Consider the following 17,528-nt stretch of genomic DNA (forward strand, 5'->3'; position numbering starts at 1 on the left):
AGAACAGAACACAACAAAGCCTAGGAATGACGGTGTGAGCCTATAATCCCAGAACCAGGGAGATAGAGGCGGAAGAAATCCAAGGGCAGACCTGAGCAGCTCAGACGGTTTGAATGCATCATGGGCTACCAGAGTTAAACAACCCTGTTTCAAAACAACAATCCCAATGGGTGTAGTGACACCTGTCTTTGATCCCAGCACTTGGGAGGCAGAGGCAGGCAGGTCTTTGTGAGATTGGGGACAGAATGGTCTACAGAGTGAGTTCCAGGACAGCCAGGACTACATAGTGATGCCTTGCCTCAGAAACAAACAAACTCTAGAACAGAGAACAGACCAGATGTGAACATGCTTCTGGGGGAGGGGTATCCCTTTAAAAGGCTGCTAGGGGAGAATGTTCTGGAATCTCTGCTGCCTCACAGAGAACCATCCTCCCTTCCCCCAACCCTGTGGGCTCTCTGTCCCAGGGGACCAGGCTGTAAGTCATTTTCTGGGGTGTGTATGTATAGACGTAGAGTTGGGGAGGGCACTGGGCCAATGGAGCCACCTTCCTCAACTGAGGAAGAAAATGCCTGGAAGTTAGCCACTGAGATGCTAGGCCCGGGGTGTGGGTGTGGGTGTGGGTGGGGACACTTGAAGAACTGAGTCTCTTGGGGGTGGGGTCATAAGTTCTTAGGCAAGGCAGTTGAGGAAAAGGCCAGTAGCATGGGGTGAGGGGGGTATTGGGAAATTTTTTGTTTTGTTTGAAAGAGTCTCACATAGCCCAGACTGGCTTTGAATTCACTGCATAGTGAAAAATGACCTTGAACTTCTAATCCCGCCCCTACCCCCCAAGTGCTGGGATGACAGGTATGCCCCACTGCTCTATACTATACTGGAAACGTGCCCAGTGCATGTTGGGCAATCACTCTACTACTAAGCTACATTCCTAGCTCCTGTTTTATTTTGTATTGTTTTGTTTGTTTTAATTGAGATAGGGTCTCACACTGTAGTCTACCTGGCTCAGAGCTCATTATATGGCCCAGGCCTGGCCTTGGGCTTTTGATCTCTTGCCTCAGCCTCTTTGAGGCTAGGATCCCAGGCAAGTGGCTGGTCTTGGGGATCCTGAGGTTGCCAGGCAGGAGTGCTTGGGGGACGAGCTTCTGACCGGGAAGAACTTCCGCCCAGTGAGAGGTGTGAGCCAGTCCTACCCGCGATGTCCTTGGCAGCTGCCTCCTTGGCATGGGGGTGAAGAAGAGCCTTCAGACCGGAGGCAACTTGCTTAACCTGTTGAGCAGCATCCTCACAGTACTCTCCACTAGCACCAACTACTGGATCCGACAACAAGGGGGGCACAGTGGCCTATGGCAGGACTGTACCCATGGCACCTGCTCCAACATCACCTGCCAGAGTGAGAGCTTCACCCACCTCTATATCAGACCACACTCCAGATCCCACCCCTACCCCCCCCCCAGCTCCAGATGGGCCTTCCTCCCCAGGCTCAGATCCAGCTATCTTCTACCCCCCAAGGCCCTTTCTCCCCAGACCTGCCTTGCTGTCTTCTTCCTACCACATCCTCCGTTCCCATGTGAACACCTGCTTCCAAAATGGAGACAGATGAGCTCTAGACGCTCATGGCGTGTGTGTGTGGTGGGATGAGGGTGGCCAGAAGAGCCCAGGGATACCTTTCATGGCAGCAAGGTGTCTAGCTGATGCTACCCTGTCTCTCTAGACACCTTGGCAGTGACCGCAGCGTGCATGGTGTTGGCAGCAGCCTTCAGTATTGTAGCTTTGGGGATGGGGATAAGGATTCAGTGTCAAGAGGCCGAGTCACTACGTAGCCAGAATACCATTGTCTTACTTTTTCTCAGCGGTGAGAAGGCAGTCACCCCCATGTAGGGTGGTGGTGGTGGTGGTGGTGGTGGTGGTGGTGGTGGTGGTGGTAATTCTGAAGGAGATGGGCTGAGAGAGTTTGACAGGCATGGTTAGAAAAGGGAGGGAGAGCAGGGGGTAGCTGACAGATGCCCAGCAGAGGGAGCAGGAATGCCTGTTCTTGGGGCTCTTTCCATCCTATTGGGTTCTCTTGTCCACCCTCAGTGTGCTTTTGCCTTGTTTTGTCCTGTTTGACTGTCCTCTCTCGGAGACCTGCTCTTTTCTGAAGAAGAGGAGGAATGGGTCTTGGGGAAGGGGAGACGCTGGGAGAAGTTGAGGAAGAGGAAACTGGTCGGGATATATTGTATAAGGGAAGAATCTATTTTTAATAAAAAAGAAAAAAAGGAAGGAGAAGAAGCTCACAAAGGTGGAGTCAAAGGGAAGCTGGGCGTGGTTTGATAAGTCAGAGACAAGGGCGGTTCTGAGGGGTGGGCTTAGGTGCAGCCCCTACCTGGTCACACTCACCTGACGGGTGGGCGTGGCCCAGGGTTGCTGCTGCTGATTGCTTTGACCGTATACACTGCAAAGAATGCCTGGAAGCCAGAAGTCTTCTTCTCCTGGTCCTACTTTTCCGGATGGTTGGCTTTACCCTTCTCGTTTATTGCGGGTAACCGGCACGAGGGGAAGAGGGTGGAGACTATCCCTCTAGAGGACTCCCCTCCCCAGAAACTTCCCAGTCACCTATTCTCCCAGGGAAGTCCACGATGACTTCCAGGGACCTCCCCGCCCTCGCAGTCCAGCACACCCGGTGGAGACGCCCTTGGAACCCCCATCCCTAGTTCCCAGGCAGGTCAGGTCATCCGCCCCATGGCCCATCTTCCTCCCCCGGCTCTGCACTCCCTTTCTGCCAGGCTTCTGCTTTCTGCTTGCCGACATGATCATGCAGAGCACCGAAGCCATCAGCGGGTTCCCAGTGTGCCTGTGAATGCAGCCTGCCTGGGGCAGAATAAAGGAATGGCTTTTAGCATCGGCCCTGTGTGCTTTTCTGCGGAACGTAGAGACAGAAGAAGTTTGGAGACTACAGAGACACGGATTAAGTGGCTTGTAGAGCATTAAGGAGGTCAGAGGGAATGTGGGAGGGTAGAAGCAGAGACCTGAACCCTGGAACAAGGTGTGTACCCCTGGGATTTGCAGGAAATGCGGAAGCATGGAGAGGGTGTAGGGCCATGCCTACACCAGGTAGTCCTAGGGGGAGTAGGCGTAGAGGAAGGGGTGGGGTTCGAGTGCAAAAAGGGAATTCAGAGAGAACTTGGGCACAGGTAGAGAGTATGGGACTCAGGAGAGTCGTAAAGTACGTAGTCGTAGGGGAGGAAGTGGGGACCAGAGGACACAGGGAAGTAAAGTGTAAGACGCAAGGATAAGGAAGGAATCTGCAGAAAGAACGCGGAGGCAAACAAACGGAGGCCTTGGGGGCGTGGGAAAAAAGGCACAGGGTGCGCGTGGGAACACGGACATGTGGACTTGGAATGCTGAGAAAGGAGGAACCTAGATGTGAATTGCAGATCTGGGGACAACAGGAGTTGCGGGAAGCGAATTAGGATGAACAAGTCCTCAGCAAACTTCACTCCTAGGAATGCCCTTTCCCCTACTTCTGTGCAACGCCCCCTCCACCCTTCGGCCCGTCCTCTGGATCCCGCCTCTCTACCTGAATTCCGCTTCCTATTGGCTTTTTCTGAGTTGTGCGGCGGTTGATTGGTCGGTGTTGCAGCGCGCAGACGCAGAGACAGATATGGGGCGGAGTTTGTGGCTGTCTGGATTAGGTGCAACCCGACCCAGCCAGTGACTGCTGCAGGAAGATGGCGGAGCTGCGCGCGCTCGTGGCTGTCAAGAGGGTCATCGACTTCGCTGTGAAGGTGACTTTCCCCACCCCCCACTAGATCCCAGCACCCTGAGATCGCAGCTATGAACGTCCAAGATCAGGAGCGTACCCCACATAAAAGAGCCTTTCAAAAGTCAATTTCTAGTGCCCTTTGACCCGATGTCAGTCATACCTGGAGCAAAAATCAAGGGCTGTGAGTTTTTGACAATCAGATCCTTCTGTGGTCACGACCCTCTTTCCCTTTCTCTCAGTCCCTTGATAACTGTGGGCTGGAGGAGTCACAGTCCCTATTTAACACGTGGAGAAACTGAGGCACAAAGATGTCACTTAGCAAGAGAGAAGCAGAATAGAGACTTCTGTGTGGGGCCTGCGATTCCATCACTCATTACCGTCCAGGCTGCATTGTTTGCTCTACCTGTACAGCCATATGGGGAGCCATCTGGTTCCATGGGACTCAGAAAGTGCCTCACCCAGATCGCCATGGGATGCTCGGGAAATTTTTTTTTTATTTAGGAAGGGAAACAGACTGGTGCTTGCTGGAGAAACAAGTTCAAACGAGCCAACTTGACCAAGACAGCAGAGTGTGTTCATGAGTGCTTTGAGAGCAGCACCCCTGAGGACCTGGTTTCTCCTCAGAGAGAAGCTGCTATAGCCAGCATTGAATCAGACTGGGTTCCCAGGTCAGTCTCTCAATGCTTAGCCTAAAAAGATGGTGGCAATTAATGTTTGTCTGTCTCCATCGTCCTGAGATATTCCCCTTTCTGTCCTTTAAGTTTCCTAGCATAAGGAGGATGCACCCAAGAGACCTCTGAGATAGGTAAAAACTGGCTATAACATTTATTTTAATACCATCATCCATGACCCCGACTGAGGAATGAGACAGGGAGGATACAGGAGACAGACTCAACGTCCATGACCCAGACAGCAGACATTGAAGTGGGTACAAAGCATCAGTAGACATAATTCTTGTACAGAGATCAATCCCTTTGTGCATCTTCTGTACTCTTAGTCGAGCAGGGTGGATGAGGAAACAGAGGCCTGTGGAGGCCCTGTTACTTGCCAGATGCCTGTCCCCCACTTCCCCTACCCCCAACTGGGTAAGCAGCAAGAGTCAGGAGTCCAGGCAAGTCTGGCTGTCTGCCTGTTTGCTAGAGAGAAAACAGGTTGGCTTGTGCTTCCAGACTTATTGAGATACATGTGGGTTCCTGGGAAACTCAACCACCATTTATTTATTTATTTATTTATTTATTTATTTATTTATTTATTGTGTGTGTGTGTGTGTGTGTGTGTGTGTGTGTGTGTGAATCAAACCCATGACCTTCCAAATACTAGGCCAGGCCAGTACCACTGAGCTATAGCTCCAGTCTTTTTCTATTTTATTTTTAAAATTACTATTATCATCATCATTATAGACAAGGTATTTTTATTTAATTTAAATTTGTAAAATTTTTTTTTTTTTTTTTTTTTTTTTTACTTTATGTGCATTGGTGTTTTGCTTGCATGCATGCATGTATGAAATTGTTAAAATTCCTGGAGCTGGAGTTTACAGACAGTTGTGAGCTACCATGTCCATAGGCCAGGTACTCTGGAAGTGCTCTTACCCACTGAACCATCTCTCCAGGCCTCAGTTTTATCTTCTAATTAGGCCTATGTGTGTGGATATACACATAGAAGTATAGGTGCCCCTGAAAGCTGGAATAGAGCATTAGAACTCCTGCAGCCGCAGTTATAGGTGATCATGAGCTGCCTGATGGGTGTGTCAGGAACCGAACCTGGGTCCTTTAAAAGAACACTAAGTGTTCTTAACTACTGAGCTATCTTCTTAGCCCCTAGAGACAGTCTTATTTAGTCCAGGTTGGCCTGGACCTCACTATGAAGTCAAGAATGACCTTGAACTCCTGATCCTCCTGCCTCTACATCCTGAGTGATTACAAGTGTGTACTATCACTCCTGGGTCTCTACATCTTATTCTGAGGTGTTTAACTGCCCAGGCTGACCTCAGACTCTCCATCCTCAACCTCTCAACTGGCTTTGATGCTGGGCCTGCAACACCACACCAAGCACCCTCACCACCTTGAATGAGCTGTAATCCCAGCACTTCCTACTGCAAAGCCTGGCCCATGGTCATCTAGGCTGTGTTCCAGTATGATCCAACAGCTTAAAGGTGAACACAGTATGGTGTCAACCTCCCCCCCCCCCTTTCCTTGGAGTCTGTGGCACTTTCCTCCCACACTATGCAGGGCTTCCTACTTCACATTCAGTGTCTGATGATACCTTCTTTGAAAAAGGCAGTGAGTCAGACCTTGCTAGCCTGACTCTTGATACCATTTTGATCATCTGGTCACTTGGGCCAGACTTAGGTACCATCTTTTCTCCTAACACCCAATGTCAGAACTGTCAGTTCTCAGCCCCAAACCTAATACATTACTGTTTTCTTGCTGGCCCCAGGCCATATCCCATTAACCCCATCTCACCTACAACCTAGTTCCAGCCTCCCCCTGAGATCTTGGGCTCCCTCCTCCAGCACTTTCTCATTCACCCTTGGGGACTTTCTACATGCAGGGCTACCCTTCTTTCTCTTGGCTCCCCATCACTCTCCATATAAAACCCCAACTCCTAAGGCCATCTTTGGGGACCCTGGGTTATTTGGTGCAGCCATCTATGTCCCTTCTGGGACCTTCTCTTCCCATTTCTGCTTCCAAACCTCTAGCCAATCTAGGATTCTGTGTCAACTGATTGCTTTGATGGCCTCTCTGTTGTGCTTTCTAGCATCTTTTTCCTGTCTTGACGATTATGACCAATTGATAACATCAACATTGAATCAACTTCCTCTCCCCTGAGGGCCCCCAATCTTGTCTTATAAGCCCTTTCCATAGTATACTATAGTCCTCTTGTTTACACCGGTGTGCCACCTACACCCCCATTTCCACACTGGCAGCTCCTTGCAGACTGAACCGAGTCTCACTCACTCACCTCAGTATTCCTGGTCTCACCCAGTCCCTCATGGTGTTTGTTCTAAGATTACCTTTTCTGAGGCCTGTGATCCGTTGCTGAAGATCACAGTGCTCAGAGGCCCTACCTTCCCACCCCATTGTCCTACCATGGACATACCAGTGTCATTTTATTGCCATTTTGGAATTTGAGATCTTCTAATGAAAACCGTCTCAAGCTGTAGGCACCATCAGAATGGTTCATCCCACTGATAAAATGGCCCTTAAAATTACTTTTGTTTTATACGTATGAATGTTTGCCTGTAAATGTTATGTGCAGTGTTTGCATGTACTGCTCTTGAAGGCCAGGGGAGGGCATCTGATGTCCTGAAACTGAAGTTACAGATGGTTGTGAGCTACCATGTGAATGCTGGGAACTGAACCCGGGTTCATTACAAGCACAGCCAATGCTCTTAACCACTAAGCCCTCTCTCGTGCTCCAAACAGAATGGTTCTTACCTGGACTCCAAGACCTGTTGTCTGGGCCCACTCTTGACTGTGATTTTAAAGAATTAACAACTCTGAGACTTATTCTCTTCCTCTTGACAGTAGTGCTTATGGTAGTACCTACTTTATGAGGATTAATTAATTTTTATGTGTGTGTATGTGTGTGTGTATGTATGTATGTATGTATGTATGTATGTATGTATGTATTTAAGGTGGGTCATGCACATGCCACAGCATTACTGTGGAGACCAGAAGCGAACTCAAGGGAATGGGCTGTCTTTATCCACTAAGTGGGTCTCAGAGATAAAATTCAGGTTATCAGGCTAGGCAGCGAACACCCTCATCAAAACTGACCTCTTCATCCTCCTACCTGTGCGTCTTCAGCATATCCTACTGGCAAGTGCCACCACAGTTGGAGTTAGGTTAACTAAATTCTTGGAACAGTGCCTGGTGTGCAGTGAGGGCTGTTAACGATTCAGATGGTGAGTGATGGAAGTCTCTTTCAAAACTTCCTTGAAATATAACCAGTGCTTGCACAAACAGGGAGAAAGAAAGTATTAATAGGTATTTGGCAACTCAGTGAGGTGCTTGTTTCTGGCCAAGAACACATTTTCCATGAGGGTTAGCCCTCTGAGTTAACCAGGAAAGGCTGAAGGATCATCTGAGGCCCAGGAAGCATGTGTTCGCCTGTGGAGTGGCTGACGCACCCCTTTAGTGCCTCATGTGTCCACCTGTGGAGTGGCCGCCGCACCGCTTTAGTCCTTAAGGAAACACTGGCTCCCACACCTTTCCTTTACTACCCTCGCTCTCATCCCCCAGCCTCAGACCCAGGAGACCTTCTGTATTTGCTCAGTGCCCTGACCTCACAGTGGCCAAGCTGTCAACCAGTGTGTGATCTCCCATCAGGCCTTGCTGCTCTGCTTGCTCTGTGCCCTACAGGTGCCCTTTCCCATCAAGCTCTGTTAAGATTGTGGCACAGAACCAAAGGGAAGTCTGTGCACAGTGTCAAGGGTCCAGGAAACTGCATTTTAAAAACCCTCTCTTAAGAAGAAGTGTGTGTGTGTGTGTGTGTGTGTGTGTGTGTGTGTGTGTGTGTACAAGCAAGCATGCAGGTATGTGCTCACAGGCCTTGGGCCTAGGTCAGAGGACAACTTGAAGGAATCAGTCCTCTCCTTTTACCATGTAGATTCTGGGGGGTGTTAGGCTTGGCAGCAGACACCTTTATCCACTGGGCCTCTCTTTCCTTTATGTTTGTCTTCAGTTGGTTTTGGTTTGGTTTGTTTGAGACAGAATTTTATGTGTCCTAAACTGGCCTTGAACTAATTCTCCTGCCTCTTACTTCCAAATACTGGAAGTATAGGTGTGCACCCTTACACTCTACTCTGCTAATAGAAACCCACCAGCACTGTAATCCCATCTACCCAAGAAGCCTCCTCATGAACATGTTCAAACCCATCCTGAGCTACAGTGAATCCAAAGCCATACTGAGCAAAATTAGGGGAGCGCATTGCCAGTGATGTAGTTCAGTGAACCAACAGGCTTGGGCTACATCTCAATGGGAATAAGAGATAGTTTATTCTGGCTATGCCAGAGAGGGAGGTACAGTGAGATGAGGGAAGCTTTTCTATAGACCCAAGATGCTGCATGGAGGCCTTCTTAGCCTTTGGGTTGAAGGAAGCTAGTGGTCTGCTAAGTTAATAGATTCTAAATGCTTTTATCTGTCAATCACAAACATTAGTACAGATACAAAGGAAGGCCAAGACTAGACAACACTAGCCCAAGGTTTGGTAATTAGCCTCTGGACCTACAAAATTACAATCTCTTCACAGTTCTGATATTCTAGGCAAACTATTCAGACACAGCTTATTTTCAGTTTTCAAAACCCAAAACCCTTCCTTGGAAGTAGTGGCAATAGACACTATTGCTAACTCCATAGAGCCTCCTGCTTCCAAGACGGTCTTAAGTTAGACCCCTTCCCTGCATTCCCACTTCCTCTCTGAGTGACAATGGGTCAGCACTTGGCTTCTCTGGGCCTCAGTTGCTTCAACGTGGCAATAACAGTGACCAAGTTCCCTGGCTTATAGGACAGACTACAAGAGTCCAGGCTGTTAAAGTGAATTAGACCTTGGGGCAGAGCTCCCTGCATGGACAAAGCTTACGATACTGAACGAAACTCTGCCCTGTATCTACAATAGAAGCAAGAGAGGGCTGGAGATGCCACTCAGTGGTGGGGTGCTTCCTGGCATGCTGGGCTGAAACTTCAGTTCTGCCACAAAGAAAAATAAAACACCACTGCAGATATGCCGACCAACCATTGTTTACTGACTTAATCCTCCCCCAAACAGCTGCAAACATGTTGGTCCCACTAAGCAGGTGAGATAGCAGCTTCCTTGGCCCTTTTTCCTAGGGTAGCCACAATGACATCAGCTCTGGGCCTCCCTCCGCTCACCAGCACAGGCCTTTTCTGTGGAGGGAGTTTCTTCCCTGTCTTAAAGAGGAAGTTTATATAATGGTTTTGTTTGTCTGTTTGCTTTACTGTAGGGTCTGATAGCCCAAGTTGGACTAAAATTTATTATGTAGCCAAGGATGACCTTTAACTTCTGGGATTATAGGCCCATATCACCATGCTTGATTTACCTGATGCTGGGGGTGGAACCCACAGCTTCATGCATGGAGGAGAGCTTGCTACCCACTAGGCAGCCAGGAGAGCAGTCTACCCACTAGGCAGTATCCTCCGCCCTGCATGAATTTTATTTCATTTTGTAAGGCAGAGGGTTTTGTTTTTATTTTTCATCCTGGTGTGTCTAAGGGCATGGGCAGGTGCCCTGGGGCTTTAGTTGTGCTCTTGTATGGCAGTTCTCACTGGCTTGTTGACATGTATCTGCTCCACAGCTAATGATATACAGGACAGTTCAACACCATATCTGTTATCCCTATACTCATGACAGCGACAACTCTAAGACTAGCCTGGGTCACAGAGCAAGTTCAAGGCCAGTAAGGACAAATTTATAAGTCCCTATCTCAAAGTAAAAAGAGACCATGCAAGGGAGCTAACTGGTAGAATGTGTGTCTAAATGTCACCAGTGAGGAGCTGGGGCAGTGCCTCAGAGCAAAGCTTCTGCTAGAATCCCCAGTGAGAAGCTGGGAGCATGGCTCAGAGGTAGAGCCCCTGTCTCACATGCCTTTGGAAGGCCATTGGTGCCTGTCATAATATTCAGTACTGCTAGCCTCTCTACCGTGAAGCCATCTTGCTCTACCCTGGCCACACTGGCTTCCTCTGACTCTACTTACCCTCCCAGCTTCTTTCTACCTCAGGGTCTTAGCACCTGCTATGGACTACTACAGACCTCTCTGGAATACCATTCCTCACACTTTACCTGGTCAACCTCAGTCCTTGGTCAGACCTTAGCCTATGGGCCCCTATCCCATTGAGTTTTTCCCTAACAGCTTTCTCGGGCCCCTGTTACCTTTCCTCAGAGCTCCAGAAACTTCTAGAAATCATCAGGGGCTGCCGGACTGTGCCAGCTTCAGCCGGGCACTGCAGCTCAAAGCCTGCTTCTTCCTGTGCACATGGGAGATGATGAGAGCTTGTCTCTGAGGCTAGATTAACGCATGAGGATAAGTACAGTGGCTCAGAGCAGGGCTCTTCCGTGGCGCCCCTTCATTCATAATGGGTGACAGTATCGTCTCCATGTACTTCTTCAGAGCATTGGGAGCAAGGTGCAACTAATGACACACACCTGAAATCCTAGCGTTAGAGGTGAGGGAAGTGGAGTTGTCCATCGATCTCCACATGCATACCATGCATGGCACATGAAGGCACACACAAGCACGCAACAGCACTGCTTAAAGTGTTTTTAATTATATGTGTCTGTGTACATGTGAGTACAGTACATGTAGAGACCAGAAGAGGGCGTCAGATCCCCTGGAGTTGGAGGTGCAGGCAGCTGTGGAACTCCAGTCCTCTGGAAGAGCAGCAAGTCTTAAAAACACACAAATGTAATAAGCCAGTTCTCCGATGGACCTCTAAAGGCAGCACTGTGCCCACATCCTGAGTTCAGACCCATGAAACTAAACATGACTGTTTTGAGCTGATCTTACTGCTTAGCTAGCGATCAAGCTTCTGAACTTCCCGCCTCAGCCACCCTGGTGTTAAGTTGTAGGTGTGTGCAACCACACTTAGCTGCTGGATACACTTCTACTACACCTGGAGGTATCCTGGTAGGTATTTGTCACTGGGACTGAAGCATACAAAACTTTCTCTCATAAACACACACACACCAAGAGTAGACACAGTGTCCAAACAACCATGTCACATGTCCCTGCTTTTTAGTAAAATCTGAATGAGAAACGAGAAGATGGTCTGTCTTGTGAGTTCTAGAACTCATAACCCTGTACAAGAAGGTCTTGGCCCTTTGTGGACCTCTGCTGACCTAGCTGTGCGAGAGGGTCAGCACTAAGGCCCTGGCCTTATCATCTTCCCTGATCCTGTGCCTTCCCTGCGTACTACACAGATTCGGGTAAAGCCTGACAAGTCTGGAGTGGTCACTGATGGCGTGAAGCACTCCATGAACCCCTTCTGTGAGATTGCAGTGGAAGAGGCCGTACGGCTAAAGGAGAAGAAGCTGGTGAAGGAGATCGTCGCTGTCAGCTGTGGCCCTTCACAGTGCCAGGTGCTTAGGGACCCTGAGTGTGAGTGAAGAGTCTGAGGGAGGAGGCTGAACATACCTCAGTCCGAGAGAGGAGGCTGAGGCTGAACCTCTCTCAGTTTGAGGAAGGAAGGCTAGAGCCTGTATCCTGGGTCTGAGGGAGGAGGGCTGGGGCCTGGGCCTGCATCACTAGCATGATAAATGTCTAGTTAACTGCTCTGCCCTCTTCAGGAGACCATCCGAACTGCTCTGGCCATGGGTGCAGACAGAGGCATCCACGTGGAGGTGCCAGGGGCACAGGCAGAAAGCTTAGGCCCCCTGCAGGTGGCCCGGGTCCTGGCCAAGCTGGCTGAAAAGGAGAAGGTGGACCTTTTGTTCCTGGGCAAGCAGGTTGGTATTCCAGGCCTTCTGTTACCCACCCCTCACCCTGCTTAGGATGGGTGTGAGCCTGCAGCAGGCTCAGGTCCAGCAGTTTACACAACCCCGGTCAAGTAGCACAGGACCCTGCCATCTCCACTGACAGCATGATCCAGCAACACAGGCCACTGTGAGTGTCAGAAAGATGCTTTTGGCCAAGTTTAGTGTCCAACAATCTGGGGCTCATGTGGGTGAGACAGAGGCCTGGCCCAAGCCAGGCGTGGTATAGGTGCAGTAGCAGGTTAAGAACATGACAAGTTTGGCTTGATAACTGTGTGTGTGTTTGGGGTGGGACTGGGGACAACCAAAGAACATGCCTGTGTGTCTGAAGGCATGTTCAGACACACAGAGACACCAGGGAAAGGTAGGAATTCAGGAGACGGGCCTGGCCTTGAAACAGACTTGAGCACGTTGGTTGTAGGCAGTAGGCAGTTGGTCTGTGAGCAGGAGAGGGGCAGGATCTCCTCTGGGGCCAGGATGAATGGCCTGCAGTTTGGAGAAGGTGGACCAAGTTGATGACTGGGCAGCATTGGGGTTCACTGAGGCTGTCTTGCTACTGGTTGGCTCACCTGTCCCCTCTGGAGACCCAGGGACATTCACCTTCCTGTGGGAGCTGCCTTCTCACAAAGATAAGCTTTGTGGTATCACAGGAGGATGGCAAAGAAGAGTGTGTAGGAAGGGTCATAGGCAGAAAAGAAAGGGAGGAAAGGTGCTAAGAAGACAGGAGATCGAAGGGACATAGAAGCCGGGTACAGGAGGCTAAGGAGACAGTTGGGGTCCTAGGAATGGAGGAGGGGCCCCAGGAAACCAGGCCAGCCCTGCAAGAGTGTGTGGGTGCAGGTCATGGGAATCCTGCCAGCACTGTAAAATCAGATAATAGAACACATTACCAGTAGCTAGAGTCACAGGAGAATTCCCTAAACTGAGGCCAAGTGCTGAACCCAAGAACAAACCAAAAGGACAGGTCCATCCTAGTAGGGTTGGGGTCCAGGTATCCCTGGTACCAGGTGTTGGCAGCCTGGCATTTAGCAGCTTCAGGAATACCAGGGCTTCCTCCTCATGTTTCAGCTTGAGTCCTGTGCCCATGCTGGAACCAACTGGTGGAGTAAGTAGGGGAGAGTGGATCGAGTGTTCGTACTAGCTTTGCTTTTGTTCCTCTGGGTTTCTGCTGGGGCTGGCACATGTCCTGGCTGCCTTGGAAGCTATGTGAATGAATGCCAACAGGCACGCCAGGCCCCTCCACGTCCCTGCACACGTGTCTTGGTCCCAGGGAGGGAATCATTCTAGACCAGGAATCAGCAATCTGTAGCTCCAGGCAACATCTGCTTTGCCAATAAAGTTTTATTGGTACACCTGTACATGTTCATTTACAGATCACCTGGAGCTTGAGCACCATGTGACCTGCTTGAACAGCTTGGAAAGCCTAAAGTATTTCCTGTCTTGCCTGCTGAGAACTGTTATTAATAAGAAGTCTAAATGGGCCGGCATAAGCCGAGCCACCATCACAAAGTCCTCTCTCTCTTTCTTTGCTAGGCTATTGATGATGACTGTAACCAGACAGGTCAGATGACAGCTGGACTTCTGGACTGGCCGCAGGTGAGGCTGGGGTAAGGAGCACCTGACCTCATCCTCCAAGCTCAGCTCCTCCCTGGGGCCTTTGCACCTGCTCTTTTCACTTCCTGGGGTGCTATTTCCCCAACTTGCTTCCTGGCTTCCTTGTCAAGGCTGTGCTTCGGGTCTCTGCTCAAAGGGACCTTTCTTGCCCATACTGGATGAAACATTGTTCTGAAGAAACTTAAAACTTTGCCAGTTACTAGACTATCAAGGTTTTTGTAACAGCTTTACTGGGAAATCAGGAACCTACAGTAAGTTATGCACACTTCAAGTGTATGATTTGCAGTGAGAGACCTTGTCTCTCAGAAAGTAAGGTGGAAGGCTGGCAAGGTGGCTCAGTGGATAAAGGGGCTTGCCACCAAACCTGATGATCTGAGATCCCCTAGACTCATATGGTAAGGGCAAACCAACTCCTCCAGGCTGTGTACACACACACACACACACACACACACACACACACACACACTAAATAAACATAAAATTTAAAAATAAGATGGAACATGATTGAGGAAGATACCTGCTGTTGTCCAACGGATTCCACATGCACCCGTATGCTCACACTTGTACACAGACACACAAAGGTCACAGCCTGACACATTTTGACATAGGGCTGACCCATGAAATCATCACCGGAGTCATGATAATGCACCTCAGATGTTTAAGATTAAACTAATTAGGATATGGTGCGATGGCTCTGCAGGTAAAGGCACTTGCTACCAAATCTGACCACCTGAGTCCGATCCCCGAGATGTCTGTTAACTCCTCCTTCTTCTACCTCGAGTGCTGTGGTGACAGGCATGCACCCATAGCCCTGGTTTATGTGGTACCGGGGATGGAACCCAAGGCTTTGTGCAGACTAGGCCAGCACTGTACCAACTGAACCATATCATCAGTCTTCAAGTTCCTGATTCTACAACGGAATTGGAAACTCGGTTCAGGGTTCTTTAACTAATGTTGAGGGCTGGAAAGATGGCTTGTCAGTTAAGAGCACTGGCTGTACTTACAGAGGCCAGGGCATGGTTCCCAATATCCATATCAGGTAGCTTACTACCTGTGACTCCAGTTCCAAGGGGTCCATACTCTGCTCTGTACCACTGTGGGCACTGTACTTACATGTACACACACACACACACACACACACACACACACACACACACATCATGTAAGTAAAATGATAAGTGTAGTTAATGTTAAAGTAGCAGAGGTAACCACAGGCTGAAACAGTGTAAAACATAAAGCAGACTCCAGGAAGTGACATGTCTAGTGTGTTCTAGCCTTTCTCCCACTATCTCTTAAAGATTTTCTTTTTATTTACACATATGTGTATGTTTGTGTGCATGAGTATGGGTGACCTTGGAGGCCAGAAAGTGGCATTGGATTCCACAGAGCTGGAGTTACAGGTGGGTGTGAGCCATTATGTGGGTGCTGGGAATTAAACTCAGGTCCTCTGGAAAAGTACTCTTAACCACTTAGCCATTTTTCTAGCTCCTAGATTTATTTTTTTTTGTTATTTATGTATATGTGTGGGGTGTTGGGTGGGAAGGGTTATGTGTGCAGGTGCATATAGAGGCCAGAAATGGGCATCAGATCCCTGAAGCTGGAGCACAAGGCCGTTGTGAGCCACCTGACATGGATTCTGGGAGCCAAACATGGGTTTGCAAGAGCAGCCAGGTGTTTAACCTCCAAGCTACCTCTCTAGCCCCATGCCACATTTGAATGAAGAGAAGATGAGCCCCTCCCCTGCCACCAGAGTTTGCAGTGCTGTGCTATGGGCCACCCCCGATTTTAATATCACAGGACCTTTGTCTCTTGCTCTAATCTCCTCAGTTCATTTCTCTGTGCATATACTCAGCAGTGGAGCCCAAGGCCTGCTCAATGCCTATTTGAATTCACTTTCCTCTGACGCTGTCCCCTCCAGGGTACATTCGCCTCTCAGGTGACACTGGAGGGGGACAAGATAAAAGTGGAACGGGAAATTGACGGGGGTCTGGAGACCCTTCGCCTGAAGCTGCCCGCTGTGGTGACTGCTGACCTAAGGCTCAATGAGCCTCGCTATGCCACACTGCCCAACATCATGGTGAGTGGCAAGCCACTGGGACCTACTGTGGAGTGGACTTGATGCCTCCTCAGTGATTGGATGACACAAGACAAGGGCACAAGGGATATAGATCAGAAGGAAAGGGTCACTGCGCCATCTTCCTGAGCAGTTTCTAGGCTCACCTCTACCAGTGGCAAAAGCTAATGGGCTAGTGTAGCAAGAGGAGGGCCCATCAGGGTCACACCTGGTGGGAAGTCTCTCAGACAGCAGAGTTTCTCCCTGTCTTCCTAGCCTCCCAGTGGGAGTTCACTAGATAATGGGCAAATAGCAAGACTTCATTCAATCTTGGCTCATGGTCATCTTTGTGAGTTGGAAGTCTTTGTTTAGGCCATCTTGGAGGGAGCGAAGTTCTCTTGGTCAACCGGAAGTTGATCCCAAATCCTCTCTGCAAGCAGGATGAGTTTTTGGTCAGCTTGACCAAGATGATGTGTTTATTGGGTCAGCTTGGCCAATATGGAAGGTTGAGTGTATCAACTTGGCTGGTAGGAGGGTTCAGTGGGTCAAACCAGCCAATGGGGAAGATTCAGTAGATCAGCTTAGCCAGTGGGAAGAGTCAGTGGGTCAAGTCAGCCAATGTGGAAGCCTCAGTAGGTTAGCTCAGCTGCAGTCTATGGAGTCACCACAGCCACAATGACATCTGTTTGCCCCGAGCTCTGTGGGCAGCTTTGGATGTCATGAGGGAGAACTGCTGAAGTAGAGCGTCCTAGGGCATCCTAGCCTGAAGGGATAGACTACATCAGGTTTAGCTATGAAAAATCACATTCCTGGCCAGCAGAGAGGTCCTGAGGGATTCTGGCAACAGTTATGGCTTTAAACATGAACCACTCACCAGGAGGAGGTTGGGTCAGGCAAGGGCTTCACAGCTCCCTGAGCCACTGATTCCTGTGTGCAGAAAGCCAAGAAGAAGAAGATTGAAGTGATCAAGGCTGGCGATCTGGGTGTGGACCTGACCTCCAAGGTCTCTGTGATCAGTGTGGAGGAGCCCCCTCAACGCTTAGCGGGAGTCAAGGTAGAGACCACAGAAGACCTGGTGGCCAAGCTGAAGGAGGTGGGGCGGATCTGAGACCTTCCCTGATACTCTACAATAAAACTGTGCCTTTCCAAGCCACTGCCTCTGTTTCCTCATTCTGTGGATGTCCTTGTTTGATTCACTCATCAAATGTCTACCTAAATCCCCCATGTGACAGGCCCTGTGCAGGGTGAGGCTGGGAAGCGTTTGAGTCACATCCCAGCCATTGACTTCACAGTAAAGGAATGGATACTGGTAGAAGCAACTGTAGTACAGGTTGAGGAGGGCTGGGTGGGGAGGCACACTGACCTTCAGGAGAACCCTCCCAGGAAGATGGAGTCAGATGGGTGCTGGAGGAATATCAGGGAGACAAGGACTCATGGCTGTGGAGGGTTTGCTAAAGTCCCTGGGGAAGCTGATCCCTACTGAGAGTTGGCACCCAAGGGAGCATGAGGCTAGGGACTTTTGTCTGCTCGGGGATGGGTAGACCAGCAAGACATTAAAAACTCGTGGACTGGAAATGTCATTGAGTGACAGAGCAGTTGCCTAGCATACAAGAGTCCCTGTATTCCACGCC

At 49.6% G+C, this 17,528-nt stretch overlaps 2 protein-coding genes across 2 annotated transcripts; both read left to right on the top strand.

The window, feature by feature from the left end:
• The first annotated feature begins 173 nt into the window (after positions 1–173).
• On the top strand, positions 174–2,872 carry Cldnd2 (claudin domain containing 2). The gene is made up of 5 exons (XM_034485401.2): positions 174–475; positions 1,206–1,387; positions 1,709–1,849; positions 2,396–2,515; positions 2,760–2,872. Exons 2-5 carry the CDS (start codon positions 1,219–1,221, stop codon positions 2,831–2,833), a joined length of 504 nt encoding a protein of 167 aa, XP_034341292.1. The 5' UTR covers positions 174–475; positions 1,206–1,218; the 3' UTR covers positions 2,834–2,872.
• Positions 2,873–3,597: 725 nt separating this feature from the next.
• Etfb (electron transfer flavoprotein subunit beta) lies at positions 3,598–17,046 on the top strand. The gene is made up of 6 exons (XM_034498454.2): positions 3,598–3,761; positions 11,679–11,837; positions 12,045–12,203; positions 13,764–13,826; positions 15,763–15,921; positions 16,835–17,046. Exons 1-6 carry the CDS (start codon positions 3,705–3,707, stop codon positions 17,003–17,005), a joined length of 768 nt encoding a protein of 255 aa, XP_034354345.1. The 5' UTR covers positions 3,598–3,704; the 3' UTR covers positions 17,006–17,046.
• The last annotated feature ends 482 nt before the right edge of the window (positions 17,047–17,528 follow it).

This window comes from Arvicanthis niloticus, chromosome 1 (genome assembly GCF_011762505.2).
Source record: "Arvicanthis niloticus isolate mArvNil1 chromosome 1, mArvNil1.pat.X, whole genome shotgun sequence".
Lineage (NCBI taxonomy): Eukaryota > Metazoa > Chordata > Mammalia > Rodentia > Muridae > Arvicanthis > Arvicanthis niloticus.